This window comes from Gadus morhua, chromosome 3, assembly GCF_902167405.1.
Source record: "Gadus morhua chromosome 3, gadMor3.0, whole genome shotgun sequence".
Lineage (NCBI taxonomy): Eukaryota > Metazoa > Chordata > Actinopteri > Gadiformes > Gadidae > Gadus > Gadus morhua.
The window spans coordinates 8,988,707-9,014,982 of NC_044050.1; the positions used below are offsets into that span (position 1 = coordinate 8,988,707).

Below are 26,276 nucleotides of genomic sequence, written 5' to 3' on the forward strand. Positions count from 1 at the left end.
ATGTTGGTATACAAATACATTGGGCAATGCATAGAACACATTCCTCTCGAAAGGTCTCTTAAGAAGCTGACCTATGCTTCCATTATCAGCACAATAATTCCCACGTCTGCATTTTAATTGCTTGAGGGGGAAAATGTGATTATGTTGGTATCTTGATTCGATTTTCTTAAGTTTAGGGGTTTATTCAAAATAAATTCTCGAATAAGTACACAGGGGATCTACTCCAGTCATCTATGAGCAAAGAGGTGTGGCAAATTATGGCATGTATGTCGTAATGTCTGTTCAACAGGTTTTTCTGTTATAGAGATCAATGATTACATAATGTAAACATAGGAAATGTAAACCAAAACATTTAATCGTATTTTACAAGTTGTGTATTGATTCGTAGATAAGAATCGCTATTTTTTAAGTGAATCTACTTTTCTTATTGTGTGGCTACAACCCTGGATCAAACATTAAATTCAGTGTCAAACTATGTTCTTAACAATAGATGACAATGCCTCGTATTATTGCGTTCAATTTAAAAAACAAGCCTATTTTTAAACCTTCAGTATACAAGCATTAAGTGTGGTGACTTAACTAGAAATACAAACTAAACAATACGATCTGCAAGTAATAAGTTATAGAACAGGAAGGAATAAAGAGAGACGCTTCCCCGTGACTCCTGTGCAAGAAATTAACAATCAATTTTTTGGTGTGTTGATATTCGAACATTATATAATTTCATGTGAAATGCTGATTATGATTTCACAAAAGTTTAGGGTATTACACGTTTTAGAATATTTGTATGTTTTCTTTTAAACACTAGATTGTCTGTGCATTTTTTTTAATTAATTTCTATAATTCTTATTTCATTGCCTATTTAAATTTAACGTGCAACAACAAAACAATTCTTATATTTCATTATTGTATTGCCTTACTCATATTTCCGTGTTCAAATTTTTATTTTTATTTTTTTTGTTCATCTCGATATCGAGCCGAATATTTTTTTCTGTATCAGAATCTGAACCAAAATCAGAATCAGAATTTAACTGAAAAAAAACCCTCATGGACCTACCACCGCGATACTAGCGGAAAAAGCCGAACGCTTCGGAGGAGACGGCGGTAAGTGCCGAGCGAAAGTCCCTTTTCCAACATGGTGGCCGTGTCTACCCTCCACTAAACGCTCAGATTGGAGACAACAAACTCGACTCTATCTTCCAGTGTCGCTCAAATTTGGGATGTAAATCAATCCCGGTTTTTAACGTAACTCATACCCTTTGCCGACAGTTCTCCCTGGGTTTTTGGTTCATGCAACAGAGTTAACCTTAAATAATAATTATTTCCACTGGGCCCCAAAACAACCAGCTGCCAACCAATTGTGACAGTCAACAATTTCCAGAGCCATGGTGTGACCAGGTGATCTGCCCTTCTTCATGAACAATGTGTGAAAACTGCGCCGAGTTGGTGGAGGTGTTAAATGAAAGTAAGTTACATTTTTTTTGCACCGAAAGGTAATGCTAAGCTAAGTCCAAAACGTTAGCATTGCTGCCTTCTATTTAGTGAAGCTTGTTAGCATGGTAGCGGCTGGCTGTCTAGCAACATCATTTTCTACGTATATGTATACCCATTTTAAGTCTACGGTACCACGGCTGGGCTATAGACAGTCCTTTTCCATGTGGTTTTAGTGCTTATCTTTTCATGTCATTGTACCGGATTTCAAACAGTAAGCTAAATGTATGGCTGGATGTGTGTTGGGCCTGTCATCTTCAATAACCACTTCAAGCAAGCTCCTAGGTGGCTTTAAGCTTTTCTTTTAGCATGTTTATATTCCAGACACATAGAAGCAAGATAGGAGCTTATGCGTGTCAAACAGATCGTGGCTATTGTAAGGTTTTGGGTAAGAAGTTGAATCTTGCACCACAGTCCACGACTCTGTTTGGTGTCTTGGTCAGGACCACTGCCAGCCATTGTGTTGAGGATGCTCGCACTTAATATCCCTAAAACCTGAAAGTCTTCCAACACTATCCATGAAAACGTATCGCTGTGCGATGCTCTAGGTGTAGGATCAACCACGGCAGTGTTTCCTTTTCTGTCTTGTGTACCCCTCACATCAATTCGGCTCCAGTACCCCTTCATCGACCCAAAACCACCAATGTTTTCCATTGAACTTCACAATTATGCTATTAAAATTTAGCATCATTGTTAATATTGCAGACGCCTCTAAACTAATATTATACTGTTTTCTTTTAGAATAATTCTTTATTATTGTACTGGGCTCTGCTTTGAAATGGAAGACGCTGAGGTTTGCTATTCTTTTTCTGATTGTAACTTTGTTGATGAGCAATATTTATCAACAAAATCGACTTCTTTGTTAGTACTTCCGGGGGCTCCCCTGTTTGAGTGGTCTACAGCATCCTATTGTTAGTGGTTTGGCAAATGTTTGTTCAAGATGGGGGGACAGCTTAATGACCTTTGCAACCAGGCTGATATGTTGGTGTTTAGTGTTGGTGCTCTCGGATAGATGGTTGTTAATCGATGAACCAAGTTGGCCCTTGAACTGCTACTTGTCAATGGGCTTCAACTTGGGTTCAGGGTAAAGCTAGAAGGCTCAATTGGAATGCAATACCAGATCAATATTGGAGGAGCAGAGCTGTCGGTGGTTCATGCTGGTTAACAAGGCTTTGTTTGTTGTCTGTATTTTTTACAAGCTATTGCACATTAGTTCCACGTATCACTGTCGCTCAAGGTGTTTTGCTTGAATGACAGTAAGTAAATGCTGAGTAATAAGGTTTTTCTTTGCCTTACTCATAGGGACACACAAAAAGAAAAAGATTGATTGTTCCACATCCCTGTTGATAATACTGTATAACAGCTGATTGTCTCACATAATTGCTAGACATTCTCTTTTTGTACTTTCCCTGCTGAACATAGGCCTAGTACACATGTGTCAAATCTTCTATACTATACAAAACTTTGTGTGTGTTTATTGGGGTGGATGTGTGTGTGGTTTATTGGGGGGCTGTCAGCTGTGTCTCGCGTTTGAGACTGGCAGGCCCATGTGCTGTGCTTTCTCTGCATAACCTCTGACCTTTAAGCGAGTTTCTAAACGAGGGAATGAGACCATAGTGGAAACACCAGTTTTAAATTAATGCAACCTCAGTTGTCAGCTTATATGGCGTTAAATAATACTTGTGATCATTGCTGGGAGCTGACCTAATATAATCTGAGGGTACATGATATTGTCTACGGTTTAGTAGTTAGGGGGTTTCTTTACCAGTTGAAAGGTTCTGCGTTTGCTTCCCAACGTCGACAGCCTGCCTTTTGAGTTCCTTGTGCCAGATAGCCAAACACTACCTACTTTTAATGACATGTATCTGAAGTCACTGGCGGACACTTTGGCGTAAAACTTCTCGATTGCTAAAAAGTAAATAGAATTGAAGACTGATTGCAGTTGTTTTAAGTGGGGGTTCACTTTTCATCTACAAACCTCTGCACCTCTCCTACTGTATAAATACTATTAATTTATCAAAGGTTTTTTGTTCTATAGTCAGCCGTCTGTGTTGGCACTGCAAAGAACTGAGACATTTACTATCCAAAACCATATGGATAGATTTGACTACTGTGTCTTAAAAATAGATGCATAATTTCATAATACATTGTGTATAATGTTGCATAGGCCATTGTAATTGGAAAGTTTTCTAGAGTAATAAGAATCAATGGCAGAGAATCTATTGCTATGCATATTATAGTTATCGTGCAGGAATCTGTAATAGGGCTGTAACGATACGCGTATCAAACCGAAAATCGCGATACTCAAAGCCACGAACCTGTCTCGCGGTGTGAGAAGGCAGAAGCGCGATACGCCCTTTCTAACTCTGCGGTCAAATTGTCCGATTGAAATTTGCTAATAATTTGTCTAAATAATAGTCTGCTGACAGCGCCCCCTCCTATCGATGCCGTAGGTATGCGACTGCAATTCTCCGTGGCTACGGAGGATCGCATTTCTCCACAGCCGTCGAAGTGCTCACATGCGATATGAACGACATTTATCCAGAGGGGGCCTGTGTGATCCTGTCTCTAGTGTTTTGTGTGATTTGACTGGCAGTTTGTCTGCTTATAGGTCGGAATGAAGCGGCCACCGATTATTGACAGGATGGGTACTTTATTCTACCGGACTCGTTCGCTTCTTCACTAGACACACGCGCTACCGCTCGCTCTCCTCGCTCGTCCACTCACTCGCTGACGTCACTCACACACGCATACGCACATTGCCATTCTGGCGCACACACATATGCTACTCGTAACGCCTCGTTATTGCGACGTTCATGACATTCAGGTTTTTCTCCATCTATTGAAAGTTAGGCTATTAAACATGTTGCATTCTATACGGCCTGATTATGTCATTATTTAAGCTACATAGCCTAATAAGAAGTGCTAATAAGGATATTTGACTAAACCAACCAAACAGTTGAAAAAAGCATCCTCCCACACGTTATTTCTTTATTCATTTAGCTATACTTTAATAGTATTCTTTCTGTTCAAATCTGTTCAGTGTTCCAAATTATTTGTTATTAAATGTTAAATTAAGTTAATTGGTATATAAGTGTTGTTTAAATAAAATGCTTTTTAAATTTCAAAAAATCGTGGGATGTATCGAACCGTGGGTCAAAAATCGTGATACAAACCGAATCGTGAGTTTGTGTATCGTTACAGCCCTAATCTGTAACAATGACGGTCATTAAGAAGCAGACTGACTAGAGCAATAAAGGATGCCTACAGGCAGACTGCTAACCTTTCAGTAAGGAGTCTTAACCCCCTCAACATCGCCCTGATTCGTGATCCCTGCTTCAGAAGAGCTCTGCATTATATCAGTTCCATCAGAGGCCCTTTTCACGTATGAACTCTGAGTCGCCGGCTCCCACAGGTAGCACCCAGCAGGAGGTTCTCCGTGTCGGGGGCGTCCTCACATACTGTAAGTTCGGTTTAGTGTAGTTGAGGGCGGGCACCTGGGGAAAGTGTGCAGGAGGCAGACCATGAAGAAAAAAGTTCAATGTTGACGCCACATTGAAGATGGCGGACTAGACTATGACATTGTTTCTGATTATATCAATACTACATGTATTTTAGACTCATCCGAAATGGCCTGTTCTTCCGGTGTCACACCCGTCGCATAATAGAAATGTCATAAACACTTGCTTTTCTTCTAAGTATTTAATGTCTCCTACCGTACCGTAATATGTAGAACAGCACCTAGTCGCTGTGAATTCTCTGGACAATGACCTGCTCTCTTTGTGCATGTGCTCAATCACACTACCTAGACTTTGTGCTAGGGAGCTGGCAGGAAAAATTCTGTCTACAGTCCGGACCAACGGAATGGGCTATATACGATCTCACATGAGTCTATGTGAGTTCAGGTTTGCAGTGCATGTGAGAGAAATGGATTTCTGTCTGTCTGCCCTGCATCTTATCGTCTCTTTCTGCCCATCCTTACTGGCTTTGTTTGATGACACAAAAGGTCAGGATTGAAACTGTCTCTCTTTCTCCCTTGGTCTCTCTTCCTTGGACCTTCTCTATGCCTCTCTCTGTCTCTGTCTCTGTCTCTCTCTCTCTGTGTCCTTCTCTCATTGTAGGTGAAATGGTATTTAGTCCTTTGGGATTTTATTGGCTCTAATAAGGTGAAAAAACACACAGTAGCGCAAAGCCTGTCAGCCTGTCCTTTGTCCAGGTGGAAACATTTACTTTCGTATTGGTTGGACATTTTGTCGGGCGTAACCAATGAGCTGCAGAGGCAGTTAAGGTTATTCGATTTGGATGTCAAATTCACTCATACCTAGCCCTGCTGTCCTGGCTCCACAAAGGTGGATCAAACTCCCCACATCAGGACAGCTGATACCCTACCCATTTTACACCGCAGACTGAAGGCTCATCTGTTCAGACAGCATCGTGGCTCATAAAAACCCAATAACAATCTTTCGCTATGTCTCTCCTCTATAATGTAGCACTCAACGCTCTTTGCTTATTTGATTCATTGTATGTCCTCTCATTATTCTCGGGTTGAATATTCATGGTTGAACGCACTCATTGTATTACTTTTGTCCCTTTGGACAAATTGCAGCTAAATAAATGTAACGGAGCGAATATTTCTTTCATGCTTGTGAAGGACATTGGCCAGGGGTGAACCAACGATAAGAGGATAAAAGACGAATGGTCATGGTCAAGGGGAACAGAAGGCCTCACTGCTTGTGCGTGTCCTTCCCCCACAGTATCGGATGCAGACGGCAGCGAGGGAGGCTTCCAGCTGAAGAAGGAACATGCCTTACGAGTCCTGGGATACATCAGCTCCTGGACCCAGAGGTGAGTGTCCCTGCTTCACACCGAGCCCTGCCCTACTGCCCCTTACCCACCATGCTCACACCTAGCCCTGCCCTACTGCCCTTTACCCTACCCTAATCCCACCTAGCCCTGCCCTACTGCCACTTACCCTACCCTAATCCCAGCTAGCCCTGCCCTACTGCCCTTTACCCTACCCTAATCCCACCTAGCCCTGCCCTACTGCCCTTAACCCTACCCTAATCCCACCTAGCCCTGCCCTACTGCCCCTTACCCTACCCTAATCCCACCTAGCCCTGCCCTACTGCCCTTTACCCTACCCTAATCCCACCTAGCCCTGCCCTACTGCCCCTTACCCTACCCTAATCCCACCTAGCCCTGCCCTACTGCCCCTTACCCTACCCTAATCCCACCTAGCCCTGCCCTACTGCCCCTTACCCTACCCTAATTCTACCTAGCCCTGCCCTACTGCCCCTTACCCTACCCTAATCCCTGCCCTCCTGCCCCTTACCCTACCCTAATCCCACCTAGCCCTGCCCTCCTGCCCCTTACCCTACCCTAATCCCACCTAGCCCTGCCCTACTGCCTCTTACCCTACCCTAATCCCACCTAGCCCTGCCCTACTAACCCTTGCCTGCTAGCCCTGCCCTACTGCAGCTAACTGCCTGTGATGTAATTACCAAGGGTGTAGGTATACCTCTGTTGTAGAGACCCTGAGGCCAACGTAGAGGCCAACGCGACTACCCGTCACAGAAGTGCACTTCAACCCTTTTAAGAAGGGCTGCAACTAACGATTGTTGCCATCTTCGTTTACCAAAGTGATCTTAATGTGCTATCTCAAATTAACTGCAGCAAATGTTTAATAGATGAGATGATTTTCCTGCTGATCGACTCATATTGCAGCCCTTCTTTTTGGAGGAACAGAGATGTCTGTAGCGTGTTTCTCTGTGCTTTGAGGCAGACGATGCTAACGAGGCCCACGTTCCAGAACGTACATGAGGTTTTCTCTCTGTCTGAGTCCGGGCTGTTTCTGATCTGCTGCTTCATCCAGCAGAGGAATGTTCCTGGCCTGGCCCAGGAGCCTTGGGCATTGACCTTCATAGTGATTAACTTCTCATGCTAAACGGCACCCGCTCAGTGATTTAGTAAGCAGTGTGGAGCTGCTTGTAGCTGGGTATACAGAGGGCTGGGAGATGGTAACCCTGTTCCTCCTTCATTTTTTAATATCTGATATATTTGTGTAAACTGCAGCCTTGCAGAGTTTCACCATCCCTTGATGATACCGACGGCCCTTGCTAATGTGTTATTTAGTCCTAGTGGTGTCTACTATAGACCAACAAACTTTCTGTCGTTATTTGTAAATCGAGATTCACCGGCCTCGCAGGCTATGGGAAACTTCAAAGGTGGCACAAAACTATTGGAAAATGGCAACAATGGCATGCAGCAAGACGGTGGCCAAGTGCTATTTATTATTTTTACAAGGTGCACCCGAACTTTCAGAATGCGTAATTAATTGCGAGGGACATTGTTGGTATTTCTGGATACGGTCACAAATGCATTTACACAGAACATGAACATTATGGTTGTTCTGAACAAAAAGAGCTCCTCATGACTAGCCCACCGTCTACCTCTCCCAACTTCTCCCCCTTCCCCAGGCAATGTCTGTGCTGCTTCAAGGAGTACAAGCACCTGGAGGTGTTCAACCAGCTGGTGTACGCCCTCATCAACCTGGTGGTCTCCCAGATCAGCGGCCTGAGGGAGCTGCTCTGCTCCCTACACGGACGCACGCACACCGGCGTGGGGGCGGGGTCTCCCGGCTGGGGAGGCGGAGCCTCGGCCGGTTGCGGGGGGGGAGGCGGCACGGCCCTGCTCCCACGGCCTTCCTCGCCGGGGGAGGATGAGCCCGTCAACGTGGAGCGGGACTCTGCCGAGGAGGACGCTGCCGACGCCCCCGACCTGAACCAGAACCCGGGGGCGGGGGCGGGCCAGCAGGCGGGCCAGGCTCCAGCTGTAGCGTCTGACCTGGGGGGCCTCGAAGGTGGTGGTGGTGGTGGTCATGGGTCGGGAGCTGGTGGGGAGTCTGGGTCAGTGGCGGGGGAAAGCGCCAGCGGGGCCACAGACGACAATGAACCCCTAACCTCGTGGAGCACCGAGGAGAAGGAGAAGCTTCTGATGTGCACGGCCAAGATCTTCCAGATCCAGTTCCCCCTGTATACGGCCTACAAGCACAACACGCACCCTACTATAGAGGTACATCCGACACACCCTACTATAGAGGTACAGCCTACAAGCACAACACACACCCTACTATAGAGGTACAGCCTACACACCCTACTATAGAGGTACAGCCTACAAGCACAACACACACCCTACTATAGAGGTACAGCCTACCGGCCCTACTATAGAGGTACAGCATACAAGCACAACACATACCCTACTATAGAGGTACAGCCTACAGGCCCTACTATAGAGGTACAGCCTACAAGCACAACACACACCCTACTATAAAGGTACAGCATACAGGCCCTACTATAGCGGTACACGACCTACAATCACAACATGCACCCAACTATAGAGGTACAGCCTGCACACAGCCTACAAATACATCACATGTTATTGTTGAAGTAGCTGTTGGTATACAGTATCATACATTTTAAACATGTTCTTGCCTCACCTGTGTTTGTCTCTCTAGGACATATCTGCACACGAAAGTAACATCCTGGGCTCCTTCTGCGACATGAACGTAAGCACCTGCTCTTTCAGAGACCCTGATCATGTGACTGGTTGTTAGGCTGTCCTAGGGTTTTCCCAAGTTGGGACACCTGACCAGTTTTTCTAGATAAGTGTTAAATGGGAAGCCCCATGGATGATGTCTAAACATAAACGTGTGTGATTGTTCTAGCAAGAAAGCTTGTACAAAAAAAAAAAAAAAGGTCAGCTGAAAAATGGCCACCACCACCCCCCCAACACAGACTACCACCACCCCCCCCAACACAGACCACCACCACCCCCCCCAACACAGACTACCACCACCCCCCCCAACACAGACTACCACCACCCCCCCAACACAGACTACCACCACCCCCCAACACAGACTACCACCACCCCCCCAACACAGACTACCACCACCCCCCAACACAGACTACCACCACCCCCCAACACAGACTACCACCACCCCCCAACACAGACTACCACCACCCCCCCAACACAGACTACCACCACCCCCCCAACACAGACTACCACCCCCCCAACACAGACTACCACCCCCCCAACACAGACTACCACCCCCCCAACACAGGCCACCACCACTCAACAGACCACCACCCCCTCACAGACCACCACCCCCCCAAAGACCACCACCCCCCCACAGACCCCCACGCCCCCACAGCAGTGAGCCCTCCTTCAGCCCTCTGCTCTGGTGTTCCAGGACGTGGAGGTGCCGCTCCACCTGCTGCGCTACGTGTGTCTGTTCTGCGGGAAGCACGGGCTGTCCCTGATGAAGGAGTGCTTTGAGCTGGGCGCCCCCGACAGCCTCCCCTTCCCCATTGCCCACGCCTTCATCACCATCGTGTCCAACGTGAGTCCCCTGGGAACACGCGCCGCGTCCCGGCCGTGTTTACTCTTGTGCCCTCCCATACTTTAATTTGGCTTGAAGCTGATAAAATATGTATAATATGATCATTTGTTATTACAAAATGATACACTGATATTTTTCATGTACTTTTATCTCTGTTCATTTACTTTTAACTGTTTTTTTCTAAATGGTTGTGTTTTAGTTTTTGGTTAAGCGGTAAATGTACTGGACTTGTGCTTTTCAGACCGGTTGCCGCTGAAATTGCTTTAGAATAATTATCATAATTACCCTTTCATATACACATCATACACCAACAGTGTTTCAATCCATCAATTCAATGGAAAAACCAATTTATTGATTAGTCCTTTATGGACTAATCAAATTGGTGTGCCTCATAGGCTTACGATTTAGTCACTGCGATGTGTTGGCCAATGACACCGGGAGTCTCCGAACATCTCCTTGTCCTTCTAGTTCCTGCTTGAGCGGTCATACAAACGCTCCTAATCCCTCAGTACTCTTGTTTCAAACTGCTTCATCTTGAAATAAACAGAGAAGCGTGCAATGGTCCTTTTAAAAAAATAAATAAAAATACCCAAAGCTCGGGCTGTTGGCAAACCAGCCATTTTGACTGTGCAAACACACCATTGCGTTTGTGTGAACACACCATTGTATTTGCGTGCACACCATTGTGTTTGTGCGAACACACAGTTGTGTCCATTTTCGAATTTCGTTTTAGATGCATGAATTTTGTACGACACATTTAGCTTTTTAGCCTACTGTCATTATTCTATTTGACATTTCTTCTTTGAATCGTTTGTCTTCAATTGTCTTTTGTTTATTGTCCTTTTAAGTTTTGGAGTGTGGTTCTTGCCTGTATAAACCTCAACGAATACCCCTTGTGTTTGAAGTGTGCTGTATAAAAATTATAGCACCAGCCTCCTGAACAAAATTCATGAGGGATAATAACAGACCAGACTGCATCCAAAGGTGTCCATTTGTGAAATAGCTGACTGCCAGTGTGTTCTGGATTGTCTGTATTGAGGTGTCGTTTGTTATATTGTTGTTTTCTGCTTCAGATCCGAATATGGCTGCACATCCCTGCAGTCATGCAGCACATCATGCCCTTCCGCGCATACGTCATACGGTGAGGCCCTGGAGCTGATCTGTCTTTCTGGTGGTCTGTCTACATATCATGTCTGTTTGTCCATAGGTCATATGTCTAGTTGTATGATGTGTCTGTCTGTCTGTATATCTATATCTCCGTCATGCTCTCTGCTTTTTGGCGATGATGATGGATATACATGAGAGTCGAGGATGATGCAGTACTCTCATTACTGAGTGAAAAGGGACACACACATACACCACTCCTTGATAACAAGTTCTTGTTGACTTCAAATTTGGTTAGTTATGGCTTCCATTTTCTTCCGACACTTTTCTCTCCTGTGAGCATGGGCTTCTTTTGCTCACACCCACACACCCCAAGGCTGTAGCGATGTTAAGCACTGCGCTTCCCATTTGAAATCGAAGAAACTGGCGTGTAATGCAATGGATTCAAATTATAATTCTAGTTTCCTTCATTACTTTTGCTCTAGCTTTCTTTATTCAACCCTCCCCAATTGTTTTTCTCAGAATAACGTCACATTGTCATCCATAAACATTTGTAGTTGAATGAAGTAGGTAAATGGTCGTCATGGTTCCACCAGTCACTGGACTCGCTGGCCTTAACCACAACCAACGCCAGCTGTTTCCCTTCTCATTATTCTGTCTTCAAAAAGACACGAGTCTGCAGCCGAACAATCTCACTCTCTCTCTGTCAGACTGAGAGGCAGGGAATGCTCGCTGTCGGCTTCCGCCTTCATAGCCTGTTGCTAGGAAGAGCTGCCCTCGCCATGGCAACAGTCGCCAGGGCCCCAGCCAGCCTCTCCTCACATGACCTTGTAGGAGCCAGACGGATAACAGGCTTCAGTGGAGACACACAGATGTGGTGACAGAGAATCAGGCAGGCAGGCAGACAGACAGGCAGACAGACAGGCAGACAGGCAGACAGGCAGACAGGCAGGCAGGCAGGCAGGCAGGCAGGCAGGCAGGCAGGCAGGCAGACAGACAGACAGACAGACAGACAGACAGACAGACAGACAGACAGACAGACAGACAGACAGACAGACAGACAGACAGACAGACAGACAGACAGACAGACAGACAGACAGACAGACATCTCTGTTTGATGCCCCTCGCTGCATCTTTCCTGACTTGCTGCTTTCATTACGAAATGGCATGTTGATAACCTGTAGTTTCTTTTTTTTTTTGAAACTGGTTTTTGTTTTTGTTTTTGTTTTTGAAACTGGTTACCATGGTCAGAAACTGTTCTTAACTAAATTCCTCTGTAGCCTTGCTAAAAATGCAACTCCATAATATTTATCCATTATGTTCTGGGCTTCTCATCTGCATGGTTGTTAATATATAGATAGATATATTTACTAGTCAATGAGAGAAACAAAAAAAATTCGCCCATCTCTTTATGTGATTGGGCGAGGCTTTGTCAGAACTCTCAAATAATAGAGCTATGGAAATCCCTCCCTCTGGGCTGTTCAATGCTCAGGGTGGACAACTTGCAGCCCACCAATTTTTTTTTTTGAAATTTAAACTAACCCAAAACTGCTCCCTCAATCTCCGGCATTGAGAAGTCCCAGAATCCATCAGGGAACATATGCCCTGATTGGTCAGAGCAGGGAGCAGTCGAAACTCTAAATGGTCTCCTACAGAGGAAGGTATAGGCCACTAGGAACATATTCTCACAGAGCACTCCACTGACATAGTGAAATGCTTTCTTACCAATTACACTCTTCTACACTTCAATAGTAGCCGATTAGGAAGTATGAAATGTGACTAGGGTGTTAATGTCCTAGGTCTCTACCTGCACTAACCACCAGACCGACCAATCACAGCGGGGCTAACCGTTCGTCTATTCTCTCTCTCCCCAGCTACCTGTGCAAGCTGTCGGACCAGGAGCTGCGCCAGAGCGCGGCCAGAAACATGGCGGACCTGATGTGGAGCACGGTGAAGGAGCCCCTGGACAGCGCCCTGTGCTTCGACAAGGAGAGCCTGGACCTGGCCTTCAAGTACTTCATGTCCCCCACCCTCACCATGCGGCTGGCCGGCCTCAGCCAGGTCACGGTCAGTCCCAGCCTCCTCGCGCCAGCCTCTCTCGGTGTCCCACGAGCCGATCCAAGTTCGATTCTTGAGGTCATGATTGCATTCACAACCGATTCTCGCTTGAAAAACAATCCACTACAGTCTGATTTGTGCCAAAAATGGCGATAGGGCAAATTATGACATGGAAGAGTAATGTGTGTATTTGTTATGCAGTTTTTAAATTTGAGGAAAGTTGCGTCAACTTATTGCTATATGAAAGTTGTGTCAACTTATTAATGTGAACACGCAAAAAAAGAAAGAAAGTGGTTTGAATGTTGTGAGGCAGTTCAGAATCATGGAAGATAAGAATCGCTATTCATGCGTGAAATCACCCCTACTTCACCCACAGAGGAGCGAGAATCATTTACATTCAGTGCTGTAGCACAGAGTTCATACCAACCAATAGCAACAGTCGCCAGTATGTGTCTCAACACTAGCTATGAAGGTGTTCCTCGTTTATCACAGACGCGAGTGCACACATGCACATACACATGCACGCTCCTCCTCATTGTGTTTACGTGCAGTGTGTGTCTTTCCTCAGAACCAGCTCCACACCTTCAACGACGTCTGCAACAACGAGTCGTTGGTTTCCGACACGGAAACGTGAGTCCACACTGCACCCGAGACAAAAAGTACTTTAGCAAGAGAATACTTTACTTACAGTACTAAGTACCCACATCAAGGATTAAAGATGTTAAGTATTTTAACAATAGAATACTTAAGTACCCACAGCAAGGATTAAAGATGTAAAGTACTTCAGATATCAAGGGTTTCAGATTGAGCTCCCTCTGCACTTCCTATCCGAGTACTGATGAAACTAGCTGGCGGTTGTGTGTGTTTTCTGATGGTTCTGATGTATTCTTCATTCCAGGTCCATAGCGAAGGAGCTGGCTGACTGGCTCATCAACAACAACGTGGTGGAGCACATATTCGGACCCAACCTGCACATAGAGGTCAGATATTCAACTGTGTCATCCTTTTTTATTTAACATTGACCATTGTTTACATCAATCCCATTCACACGTTTTGTTTGGGTTCCAGATTATCAAGCAGTGCCAGGTCATCCTGAACTTCCTGGCTGCAGAGGGCAGGCTCAGTACGCAGCATGTCGACTGCATCTGGGCCGCAGCGCAGGTTGGTTGGTTATATGTAGTGCTGCATGTAGCACGTTAGCTATATACACACATTCACATGTAGCGCTAGCACGTTAGCTATATAAACAAATGCACATGTAGTGCTGGCACGTTGGCTAGATACACACATGCACATGTAGCGCTAGCACGTTAGCTGTGGAAACACATTCACATGTAGCGCTGGCACGTAAGTTATAGACTTGCATTCAAATGTAGCGCTAGCACGTTAGCTCAACACATTCAAATCATTTTCTTGTCCTGTGTTTCTCCAGTTAAAGCACTGCAGCCGCTACATCCACGACCTGTTCCCCTCGCTCATCAAGAACCTGGACCCCGTCCCCCTCAGACACGTCCTCAATCTGGTGTCTGGACTGCACCCCAGCACCCACACCGAGCAGGTACGCACACATACATGCACACAGGTACACACGCACGCACATCCATGCTAATCATAATGATTGTGTGTGTCCAGACCCGGTACCTAGCCTCCATGCTAATCATAATGATTGTGTGTGTGTGTGAATCCAGCCCCTTTAGCTTGTCTCCATGTTCATGATAATAATGAGTGTGTTTGCGTGTGTGTGTCCCCGTCCAGACCTTGTACCTAGCCTCCATGCTAATCAAGGCCCTGTGGAACAACGCCCTAGCAGCTAAGGCCCAGCTCTCCAAGCAGAGCTCCTTTGCCTCCCTCCTCAACACCAACCTACCCATGGGCAACAAGAAAGGTCTGTTCCTCCCGCTCGCTCACTCTGGAGTTAGCACATCTCACTAAGTGAGTTTATTTTGATACAGTCGTTGAAGGGAAGGTGTTGAACCCAAGGTGTCTAATGTTTCTAAAACCTTGACAACTGTCGGGACTGCCCAGATTCCAATGTATAAAACTGGAAGAAATTCTCCTGTTAAAACGTGGGTTTACTTTCACTTTACTGTCCTGTCCCAATAAGCGAAACCAATGCTTTGGCCTCTAGAAACAATGCACTGATTGCACCACATACCCCCCTCCTTTTTTGCTGAGTCACTGGATAAGGATCACAGGTTCCGTTGCCTCTGTACATGATGGAGACTAAATGTGTGTATGTGTGCGTGTTGGTGTAGGGTCCCCGGCAGCCAGTCCTGACAGCAGTGACACACAGCAGAGTGGAGGTAGCGACATGGAAATGGACGACCAGATGATGAGCGGCAGCAAGAGAGGCCAGCAGAGACTCTCCGATACAGAGGTACAGACACACTCTGATGCAGAGGTACACACACACTCTGATGCAGAAGTACACACACACTCTGATGCAGAGGTACACCCACACTCTGATGCAGGGATACACACCCACTCTGATGCAGAAGTACACACCCACTCTGATGCAGAAGTACACACCCACTCTGATGCAGAGGTACAGACACACTCTGATGCAGAGGTACAGACACACTCTGATGCAGAGGTACACACACACTCTGATGCAGAGGTACACACACTCTGATGAAGGGATACACACACATTCTGATGCAGAGGTACACACACACTGTGATGCAGGGATTCACACACACAAACTCTGATGCAGGGATACACAAACACACTCTGATGCAGGGATACACACACACAACATATTCTGAAACAGAGGTACACACACGCATACAGGTACAATATTATTTCCTTACGCTATGTTGCTTTTTTTAAATTCTTCGACGTGATGGGACTCAAGACTTGAATGAATTATAAATATAATAATATATATCGACCTATCTATAATACAGGAGTCTATGCAGGGCAGCTCGGACGAGACGGCCAACAGTGTGGAGGAGGGCAGCAGCAGTGGCCGCAGCGAGGCATCCACCAATCAGGGCGGAGCATCCAGCAACGCCAGCCAATCGGCGGGCAGCCCCGGCAGCGAGATGCACTCTGAGGACATGGCCGACAGCGAGGCCCTCAAGGAGGAGGAGGAGGAGGAGGAAGAGGACGAGGAGGACGATGAAGATGACGAAGACGACGAGGACGAAGAGGAGGGTGGGGGGGAGGGGCGGAGTCGTGCAGGGGCGGGGCCGGTGGCGGGGGAGGGTCCCCGGCCGTCCCGGGAAGCACCGGAGGCGAGGAAGAGGAAGGCCGGCGAGGCGTTGGGGGAAGGGCCGGGCCAGGGGGCAGGGACCAGCGGGGTGGCAGGGGGCGGGCCCAAACCCAAGGTGCTGCCGTTCAGCCCAGAGACGGCGGCGGCCATGGCGGCAGTGGCCTCTACGTCGTTGGAGAGCCGCATGAGGATGCTGGAGGCTTGCTCGGCCTCGTCGTCGGGGCGGCTGGAGGGGCCCGAGAGGGAAGCACTCCCCCACCAGCAGCCCCAGCAGCAGCCGGACCTGGGGCCCTCGCAGGGGGTCCAGGGGCCTCCCGAGGGCCCATGCCTGCCGCGACCCGGGGACTTCCTGGGGGACGCCATGGGAAGCGATCTCTTCAACTGCCGACGCTTCATGGGCCCTCCGCACCACCACCACCACCACCACCACCACCACCCCGATGAAGGGTGAGGAGCCTGTGTACAATAGACTCATGCGATAAATGTGTGACAGACTTTGTTTTGACGTGTTTGACGTGTGATGGAATAGACGTACAATAGACTGCGATAGACAGCGTGAGGGTGAGTTGTGTTCTTTACTAACGGCCCCGCCCTGCAGTCACCTGGTGGAGGACATGCTGAGTGCAGACGACGTGAGCTGCAGCAGCTCCCAGATCAGCGCAAAGTCGGAGAAGAATATGGCCGACTTTGACGGCGAGGAGTCGGGCTGTGAAGAGGAGCTGGTCCAGATCAACTCTCACGCCGAGCTCAGCTCCCACCTGCAGCAGCACCTCCCAAACCTGGCCTCCATCTACCACGAGCACCTTGTGCAAGGTGTGTCACCGCGGCAACCGCGTCACCCTCTCTCCATTCAATCATCAGTTGTCCTGTTTAGAGTGCTGTGGTCAAGTGCTAAGGTTCCGTTCGATTCCATTATTTATAAACTATTCATCAACTATTTTACCAGGGGTTGTGCTTTTTCTGAAGATATGATCACGTTTTTCTCCGTTTTAAATGTGCACATGGGAAGCGCGTGTGTGTGTGTGTGTTGGTGTGGCTGACCCTGCTCCCCTGCGCCCACCTGCAGGCCCGGCCATACACAAGCACCAGTACTCCTCTGGCCACGCGGTCACAGACATCAACCTGGACAACGTGTGTAAGAAGGGGAACACCTTGCTGTGGGACCTCGTTCAGGATGAGGACGCGGTACGGCAGAATCACTTGGCTATATACTTTCGGATGAATCTAAACCCCCTCCTCTCCTACTACTGACGGAATAACTTTAATTTAATTTTTTTCTTTTTAAACTTTAAACTACTACCCTTAACAGAATGACTTTAAACTCTCCTCTCCCACTCCCCTTAACAGAATGACTTTAAACTTCTCTCCCTTTACCCTTAACAGAATGACTTTAAACTCTCCTCCCCTACTACCCTTAACAGAATGACTTAACTCTCCTTCCTGCTCCCTTAACAGGCTAGTCTTGTCTCATTAAGAGTATTCTCGTTAATGGACTTTAGTTTTGTACAGTATCTTCTGGTCAATGCGTTATATTGGCCTTTGTGGCCAAATCTTCTGTGAACACATTATCTATATTTAGCCAAAGCTCTTGAATTTGTTTTGATTTGTACAGCTCATTCAACATCTTCTCTTTCCCCCTAATGGACTCCATGTCTCTCTCAGATCCACCTGTCTGAGGGCCTGATCAGTGAGGCAGAGAAGCTGCTTTGTTCCCTGGTCTGCTGGTTTACCGACCGGCAGATCCGCATGCGCTTCATCGAGGGTTGCCTTGACAACCTGGCACACCACAGGTAAGAGGGATATCACACCTGAATCTCGTTGCCTGACCTCTCTCTTCTCTTTATTATTATGCATTATCCATATATGGCCATGTATATGAATGGATGAATATATAATGTTAACATATGGTCACGTTTATATTTCATTAAATATGATATTATTTGTTTCCCTCTCCTCAGGTCTGTGGTTGTCTCTTTACGACTGCTACCAAAACTTTTCGGCACTTTTCAACAGTTTGGCTCCAGCTATGACACCCACTGGATCACTATGTAGGTGGCACCCCCTTAGGCTGTCAACGGCCTTGAGTGTGTGTGTGTGTGTGCGCTTATGTGTGTTTGTATGGGTGTACCTGTCCAGGTAAAAATGTATAGCGTGTGTCTATCTGTCCAGGTAAAATGTGTATGTGGGTGCCTGTACCTTTCCCGGTAATGATGTGTGTGCGGGTGTCTATCGGTCCAGGTAACGATGTGTATGCAGGTGTCGGTACCTGTCCGGTTAACGATGTGTGTGTACCTGTCTAATAAAGACGTAAATGTATGTGTGTACCTGTCAAGTTAAAGATGTGGTGTTTATTGTTTTCGGCTTAGGTGGGCGGAGAAGGAATTGCACATGATGAAGTTGTTCTTCGACAACCTGCTGCACTACATCCAGGAGATCCGCGAGCACAGACACAAGTTTGCACTGTGAGTTGAAGTGTGATGAAAGTAACTCCTACCATTAGCCTTCAGCTCCTAAGCATAGGATCCCTCTAGGGACGAATCCACGGTGATGTATGCTGATGGCATGTATCTCTGATGTGCGTAGGTCTTGATGGCATGTGTCTCTTGTTTCTGCAGATACAGTCACAGTGCGGAGGTGCAGGTCCGTCTGCAGTTCCTCACCTGTGTCTTTTCCACCCTGGGATCTCCAGATCACTTCAGTAAGACCACGGCCTCCACCTGCACCTCCTGCACTCAAGTCATGAACCACACGCTTCTTTCCATCCCAATGTGCCCTTCAAAGTAAAAGCCCACCTGGAACAGTTTTGGAGAAGCCACACTTACTATTTTCCTTTCCCATGGCTAGTCATTTAGCAGACAACCTATTTCAAAGCAACTAGGGGAATTTAGATACATGTCATTAAGGAGCAGGTAGGAGTTAAGGGACATCTAGCTCAGACATTCTGGTTCGAACCAAGGACCTTTCAGCTGGGAGTTAAACACCTTTATCATCACACCAAGACCTTTTGAGTTGGTATCCCCTTATTAGATTGTGCATGTTAGCGAACTCTCCTTAAGCCCACCAGTCTGCAGATACCAAGCTGCTGCTCTGAGCTGTTGTCTCTATCCTCTCTCTAAACGTATCAACGTTCTCGAAACCAAAAGCTTAAACAAAAGTCTGTTCATCAAGTCTCTGGCTGTTTGTGATTTTGATTCCCAGAACCTAGTCTCGTTGCCAGGTCAGATTTCAGATTCAGTAGCTGACCCATGTAACATGACCCCTCCCCTCCGAACAAGTGTGTGTGTGTGTGTGTGTGTGTGTGTGTGTGTGTGTGTGTGTGTGTGTGTGCGCTCGTTTGTTCATTCTACGGATGACTGCTGGGCTGTATCTAACAACAAAAGGCCATCCCCTGTAACTTTACACCACCAAAGTGGCTGAGAAGCTGCACCGTTGATGGTCAGCTGAACAGGTTACATCCGGATCGACAGGGAGAGTCCCATGACCAACAGTAGAACAATACTGGAACATTCAATACAAAAGCTTTTTGTATGGAGTTAATTAACTACCATACAGTGTGCTTAAAGGGTCAGGGTTAGACCCCTTTTGTAGCAGGATAACTTCTGCTTCCACTACGGTGGAACAGTGTTATTAGCGGGAAGCAGAAGACTTCTGGTACTTTTATAGAGGATTTCTCCCGTTTAACAACTCGACGCTTTGTCAGCCACTCAAACGATACTTTGAATCTCAACGTGAGAAACAAAGGTCAGATCCGTCAATAAATGCCCCAGTGTAGGTGTGTGTTAATGTTCCCTCCTCGGGAGGTCGGGGGTCACCGGGCGTTAGTGCTGACGGTGCTGTGCGGCGTCCCTCAGGGCTGAGCCTGGAGCAGGTGGACATCCTGTGGCATTGTCTGGTGGAGGACGCCGAGTGCTATGACGACGCGCTGCACTGGTTCCTCAATCAGGTCCGCAGCAAGGACCAGCACGCCATGGGCATGGAGACCTACAAGCACCTCTTCCTGGAGAAGGTGAGGAACACACACACACACTCACACACACACACACACACATACATTGAGTTACCATGGAGACTTACAAGCACCTGTTCTTGGAGAAGATGAGAAGCACACACAGGAAGTGATGGCGTTAATGTGCTGTTGGCGTGTTTCCAGATGCCCCAGCTGAAGCCAGAAACCATCAGCATGACAGGACTCAACCTGTTCCAGCACCTTTGCAACCTGGCCCGCCTGGCCACCAGCGCGCTGGACACCAGCGCCAGCTGTGAGGTACGCCCGCACACACTACATGGCAGACACATAGACGTCACATACACAGACACATGGACAGAAGAACGGACTCATGCAGACTCAAGCTGAAACGCCTTCGCAGGAATAAACACACGCGCACCCCGGCACATGCAATGACATAAAAGCGCACACAAGAGTACACACGCATGTATATGTGCATCAGAAGTGGTCATCACCCTGGTTCTGTGTCTCCAGCTGTGTGGGATGGACCAGCTGTGGGGCATCGCTCTCAGGGCCCAGTCGGCTGACATCAGCCGAGCCGCAATCCAGTATATCAACTCCTACTACATCAACGGTCAGTCCCCTGCCCTCCATCCTGCTCCAACCCCTGCCCTCCATCCTGCTCCAACCCCTCACCTCCATCCTGCTCCAACCCCTCACCTCCATCCTGCTCAGTCCCCTCACCCTCTGAGACTCAGTCCCCTCTGAGACTCAGTCCCCTCTGAGACTCAGTCCCCTCACCCTCTGAGACTCAGTCCCCTCTGAGACTCAGTCCCCTCACCCTCTGAGACTCAGTCCCCTCTGAGACTCAGTCCCCTCACCCTCTGAGACTCAGTCCCCTCACCCTCTGAGACTCAGTCCCCTCACCCTCTGAGACTCAGTCCCCTCACCCTCTGAGACTCAGTCCGCTTTGAGACTCAGTCCCCTCTGAGACTCAGTCCCCTCACCCTCTGAGACTCAGTCCCCTCACCATCTGAGACTCAGTCCCCTCTTAGACTCAGTCCCCTCACCCTCTGAGACTCAGTCCCCTCACCCTCTGAGACTCAGTCCCCTCTGAGACTCAGTCCCCTCTGAGACTCAGTCCCCTCACCCTCTGAGACTCAGTCCCCTCACCCTCTGAGACTCGGTCCCCTCACCCTCTGAGACTCGGTCCCCTCACCCTCTGAGACTCGGTCCCCTCACCCTCTGAGACTCGGTCCCCTCACCCTCTGAGACTCAGTCCCCTCTGAGACTCAGTCCCCTCACCCTCTGAGACTCAGTCCCCTCACCCTCTGAGACTCAGTCCCCTCACCCTCTGAGACTCAGTCCGCTCAGTCTTAGTGCTTACTGCTTGTAAACCTCCTCTCTGTTTTATCATAATGCCTATCATTTTAAACCTCTGACATATTTGGTGTGTGTGCTTGTGCGTGTGTGTCCCACCCAGCTGGTAAGACAGGTCTGGAGAAGGAACAGGAGTTCATTAGGAAGTGCATGGAGAGTCTGCTGAAGGCATCAGCTAACCTGGAGCACCACGCCCACCCCAGCCTAACCAGCATCGAGAGGGGGCTGCTCATGCTCAAAACACACCTGGAGGCCTTCCGACGCAGGTAAACACACCTTTTACCTGCGTCGGTTATAGACACCACGGTGCTGGAGTGTTGTTTTTATAACATGTTTATCATGGTGCTGGAGCGTGGTGTTTATAACGTGTTTATCAAGGGGCTGGAGCCTGTTGTTTATAACGTGTTTATCATGGCGCTAACATTACTGAGGTCGGCCCTGGGTTGCGTTAGGTTCGCATACCATCTGCGCCAGTGGCAGATCGAGGGGACGGGGATCACCAGCCACCTCAAGGCCCTCAGCGACAAACAGTCTCTGCCTCTCAGGATCGTCTGCCAGCCAGCAGGTCTGCCCGACAAGGTAGGATCACACACAGGTACAGACCAGGTGGGATCACACACAGGTACAGACCAGGTGGGATCACACGCGGGTACAGACCAGGTGGGATCACACACAGGTACACACCAGATGGGATCACACACAGGTACTGACCAGGTGGGATCACACACAGGTACACACCAGATGGGATCCCACACAGGTACTGACCAGGTGGGATCACACACAGGTAGAGACAAGGTAGGACACACACACACAGGTACAGTCAGACAGGCAGACAGAAGAAAGAAATGGCAGAGAATTGGAAGCTAAATATACATGTACACTATTAAAAACAAGTGGTGTGTGTGTTTGTGTTTGTGTGTGCTCTCCAGATGACCATCGAGATGTACCCCAGTGACCAGGTGGCAGACCTGCGGGCCGAGGTGACCCACTGGTACGAGAACCTGCAGAAGGAGCAGCTGAGCCAGCAGGCCCAGCTGCAGGAGTTTGGCCAGAGCAGCCGCCAGTCTGCAGACTTCCCAGGTCACCTGCCGCCTTAAAAACACAATATACTAACCTTTACCTCTGAGCCTGGCTCAAACTGGGGGCGCTAGTTTGTGGGGGCCTGTGAATGGGTTTCTCCATGGAGGATAGCTGTGGCTTAACCCTGTGCTTTTGTTCTGCAGGTGGCCTGATGGGTCCCGTCCGAATGATCTCCTCTGGACACGAGCTGACCACTGACTATGACGAGAAGACGCTCCACGAGCTGGGCTTCAAAGACATGCAGGTGAGGGTCCACGTCCTTCCATTTCCATTTGGGGAATTTGGCAGGTTTAAGCGACTTCTGATGGGTTCATTTGTCCGAAGAAAGTGAAACAAGAATATTTCGCTGTCAATACAGTATGGATGTTCATAGAACAAGTGCCAAGCACTGGAAGAGGAGCAGCAATCTAGTGCTGCCAAGTGACATTCAAAAAGCAATGGCACATGTTTTGCATGTATTTTTTTAGTATATTTGACACTTGGATCAAAATATGATTGGACTTCTTCCTACCTCATAGGCCTCCCCACCAGGGGTCACAAGGCCAAAAGTGTGTGATGACAATAACTTTCTGTGTGACATGTTTAATGCAGATAGTGATATATTTTTACCCTGGCCATCCTGCGACAGGTTTGGTCCAACTCGTGCGTCGCGACCCACCGTCTGAGAACCACTTCACCGCACCACATTTACGTTGGGACTCATCCCCTCTCCCTCCATGCCTCTGACCCCCCCTCCCCCCTCCAGATGGTGTTTGTGTCCCTGGGGGCCCCGCGGAGGGAGAGGAAAGGCGAGGGGGTGCAGCTGCCTGCCTCCTGCCTGCCCCCTCCCCAGAAGGAGCACATCCCCATGCTGCTGCTCCTGCAGGAGCCCCACCTCACCACCCTGTTCGACCTGCTGGAGATGCTGGCCTGCTTCAAGCCCCCCAGCCCCAATGCAGACGGGGGGCCTGACAGCGCCGACGTGAGTCTGGTTTGGCTGGTGTGTGTGTGAGTGTGTGTGTGTGTGTGTGTGTGTGCGTGTGTTTGCGTGTGCGTGCGCGCGCCAACCCTCGGTCTGTCGTGTTGTTACATATTTTTTACTATTCTGGTGAGGACTTGGATAGTAGATTGTGAGGACCAACTGTGTGTTTGTGTGTTTACTTGTGCAGAGCCTGCTGTGTGAAGAGCTCCACCTCCACGCGGAGAACCTGTCCCGCCGGGTGTGGGAGCTGCTGATGCTGCTGCCCACCTGCCCCAACATGCTGCTGGCCTTCCAGAACATCTCAGACGACACGGTTAGCCTCCTGCCGCTCCTCATTCTACCCAGACCTCTTCCTCCTTCATGTCTCCCTCCCTCCCCACACCTCCTCCTCCTTCTCCTCCTCACCACCACACTGGCAATGCGGGCCATGCATGGGAACAGCGGGGAGAGCTGGCAGGATGGTGGCAAGAAGTTAGCACGATGTGCGCACAATGGTAGCATGATTTAAGCACAATGTTTGTAGGTCGGGCTGCTCAAGAAGTGGTCGTTTTATGGGAATAAAATAGTGTCAATCTGTAAGCAATTCCTGAGGAGGTTGATCTTTTTTCAGGGACATTTTCTATTTCTTTAATGCAGTAATAAAGTGTGTTTTTTAAATACTATTTCAAGCATTCAGACATTTTCTGTGTGTGTGTTTCAGAGTGGGGAGGCTCTGTCCTGGAAGGACCTGCTGAGGATCAGGAGTCCCCACAAGCTGCTGTACGCCTTGGAGATCATCGAGGCGCTGGGCAAGCCCAACCGACGCATCCACCGGGAGTCCACGGTAGGCAACGTTACACACCATTCACCTGGTCCATCCACGGTACACATTACTCACCATGCACCTAGTCCCCCCACAGAGTCCACTGTACACAACATTACACACAATTCACCTGTTCTATCCACGGTACACAACATTATACACCATTCACTCGTTTAATCTGTAACAAAAGCTCCATATAATATGCATATCAAATACATTGTTTCTAAATAGAAAGTGTCCCTTGCCCAGACACTGACAGACTGTCCTGTATCTGATGGGTCTGTCTGTCCTCTCATCCTACAGGGCAGCTACAGTGACCTGTACCCAGACTCCGACGACTCTAGTGAGGACCTGATAGAGAACAGCAAAAACTCATGGAGCTGCAAGGTACCCAGCCTCGACTCGCATCACTATCAATGATCACAATGTTCTGCTGTTGATAGTACTGGACATGATTTCATGGTTTGCCAACTCCTCTCCTACCCCACCCTCCCTCTCTCTGCACCTTCCTCCTCCCCCTCACCTATCTCACCCCTCACCTCTCTCCTATTCGTCCTCCCACATCTCTCTAACCTCCTCCTCCTCTCCTTACAACACGTATTCTCCTCCTCCAGTTCGTGTCGTCCGGAGGTCTTCAGCTGCTCCTGGAGATCTTCAACTCGGCCATCCTGGAGCCACGGGACAACGAATCCTGGACCGTGGTGAGGCCAGAGGACAGGAGCCATGTTCTCTTTCAACTGATCTGGGTCTAGGTAGCCCGGCAGTCCTGTACAGCACGAGGATGTTGTAGGACATGCTTGGTCATTAAAACTACCATTTCAGTCTCTGCTGCAGTGACAGCTTTGACTGCTGTTAGGAAGCACGACTTTTCTTATTGCTGTGACATAGGAGGCGTCCACACAGGTGCACCAAGGTCTTAGCAGCATACCGATTATTGACTCCCTTCCTCTAATCATACCCATACTCTCTCCTCCTTCTATCCCCCCCCCCCCCCCCCCCCCCCCTCCGCATATCCTCCTCAACCCCCAGTGGCTGCTGGACTGCCTAGCCTGTCTGCTGAAGCTGATCTGCCAGTTTGCGGTGGAGCCGTCAGACCTGGACCTGGCCTACCACGATGTTTTCTCCTGGTCCGGGCTGACCGACAGCCAGCGCAAGCGGCCCTGGCCCGGCAAGTCCCGCAAAGCCACCGGGGAGCACGGCAAGGGCCTCCACATCCCCCGCCTCACCGAGGTAAATGCCCTGCGCCATGCTAACCGCCTCACAATATCAGGCGAACAGCGCTAGGTAATAACAGGCAAACAGAGCTGCTAACATAGCTAGCTACCAACAGAGCTGATGGTAGGCTAACAAAGCCAGTTTCTAACAGAGCTAGCTGCCTACTGGCTGATTAAAGATTACCAGAGCTCACTCCCTAGATACTAACTAACTAGCTATAAACAGGCTAACAGAGCTGCTACCAAAGCGAGCTACTAAAAGATTAACAGAGCTGATAGTAGGCTAACGGGGCTAATTACAGGAAAACAGCTAGATACTGATTATATAATCCTGTTGGGGGATATTTTAAATGGACATTTCCATTGCGGAGCTCTATATGTTGTGTGGGATATTGATGTGTGATGGAGTTGTGGTTGAACCTGGTCCATAGGTGTTCTTGAGCCTGGTCCAAGGCACCAACCTCATCCAGAGACTCATCAATGTGGCCTACACCTACGACAACCTGGCGCACAGGTAACCATGCCTAGCCATGAGCATCACGTATCGTTACGGTAACCAGACGCCACATGTACACATCACTTATCATCGTGGCACCCACACGTCACCATGTTCATCGCCTATCGCCAC

The 26,276-nt window shown here is 48.4% G+C and overlaps 2 protein-coding genes across 4 annotated transcripts in view; both read left to right on the top strand.

Annotated features, from left to right (window-relative positions):
• Window positions 1-210, top strand: part of xpo1a (exportin 1 (CRM1 homolog, yeast) a) — a 22,157-nt gene extending 21,947 nt beyond the window's left edge. For both annotated transcript variants that reach the window (XM_030352143.1, XM_030352144.1), the window contains exon 25: window positions 1-210. This exon is cut by the window's left edge and continues 1,018 nt beyond it. The gene's annotated coding sequence lies outside the window, so the exon portion shown is untranslated.
• Window positions 211-1,103: 893 nt separating this feature from the next.
• Window positions 1,104-26,276, top strand: part of usp34 (ubiquitin specific peptidase 34) — a 51,804-nt gene continuing 26,631 nt past the window's right edge. The window contains exons 1-34 of one of the 2 annotated variants that reach the window (XM_030351336.1): window positions 1,104-1,465; window positions 6,246-6,336; window positions 7,968-8,562; window positions 9,005-9,055; window positions 9,740-9,889; window positions 10,963-11,030; window positions 12,868-13,060; window positions 13,620-13,681; window positions 13,950-14,031; window positions 14,120-14,212; window positions 14,484-14,609; window positions 14,807-14,936; window positions 15,307-15,428; window positions 15,958-16,712; window positions 16,864-17,078; window positions 17,332-17,450; window positions 17,928-18,055; window positions 18,224-18,313; window positions 18,632-18,727; window positions 18,881-18,963; window positions 20,117-20,271; window positions 20,416-20,529; window positions 20,746-20,845; window positions 21,695-21,857; window positions 22,044-22,170; window positions 22,521-22,671; window positions 22,815-22,915; window positions 23,417-23,632; window positions 23,820-23,945; window positions 24,333-24,455; window positions 24,738-24,821; window positions 25,049-25,135; window positions 25,464-25,664; window positions 26,080-26,162. In XM_030351336.1, coding sequence (XP_030207196.1) covers window positions 1,423-1,465; window positions 6,246-6,336; window positions 7,968-8,562; window positions 9,005-9,055; window positions 9,740-9,889; window positions 10,963-11,030; window positions 12,868-13,060; window positions 13,620-13,681; window positions 13,950-14,031; window positions 14,120-14,212; window positions 14,484-14,609; window positions 14,807-14,936; window positions 15,307-15,428; window positions 15,958-16,712; window positions 16,864-17,078; window positions 17,332-17,450; window positions 17,928-18,055; window positions 18,224-18,313; window positions 18,632-18,727; window positions 18,881-18,963; window positions 20,117-20,271; window positions 20,416-20,529; window positions 20,746-20,845; window positions 21,695-21,857; window positions 22,044-22,170; window positions 22,521-22,671; window positions 22,815-22,915; window positions 23,417-23,632; window positions 23,820-23,945; window positions 24,333-24,455; window positions 24,738-24,821; window positions 25,049-25,135; window positions 25,464-25,664; window positions 26,080-26,162 — 5,123 coding nt within the window. In that variant the 5' untranslated portion in view covers window positions 1,104-1,422. The remainder of the gene's footprint in view (window positions 1,466-6,245; window positions 6,337-7,967; window positions 8,563-9,004; window positions 9,056-9,739; window positions 9,890-10,962; window positions 11,031-12,867; window positions 13,061-13,619; window positions 13,682-13,949; window positions 14,032-14,119; window positions 14,213-14,483; window positions 14,610-14,806; window positions 14,937-15,306; window positions 15,429-15,957; window positions 16,713-16,863; window positions 17,079-17,331; window positions 17,451-17,927; window positions 18,056-18,223; window positions 18,314-18,631; window positions 18,728-18,880; window positions 18,964-20,116; window positions 20,272-20,415; window positions 20,530-20,745; window positions 20,846-21,694; window positions 21,858-22,043; window positions 22,171-22,520; window positions 22,672-22,814; window positions 22,916-23,416; window positions 23,633-23,819; window positions 23,946-24,332; window positions 24,456-24,737; window positions 24,822-25,048; window positions 25,136-25,463; window positions 25,665-26,079; window positions 26,163-26,276) is intronic. The other variant, XM_030351338.1, reaches the window with a different exon arrangement.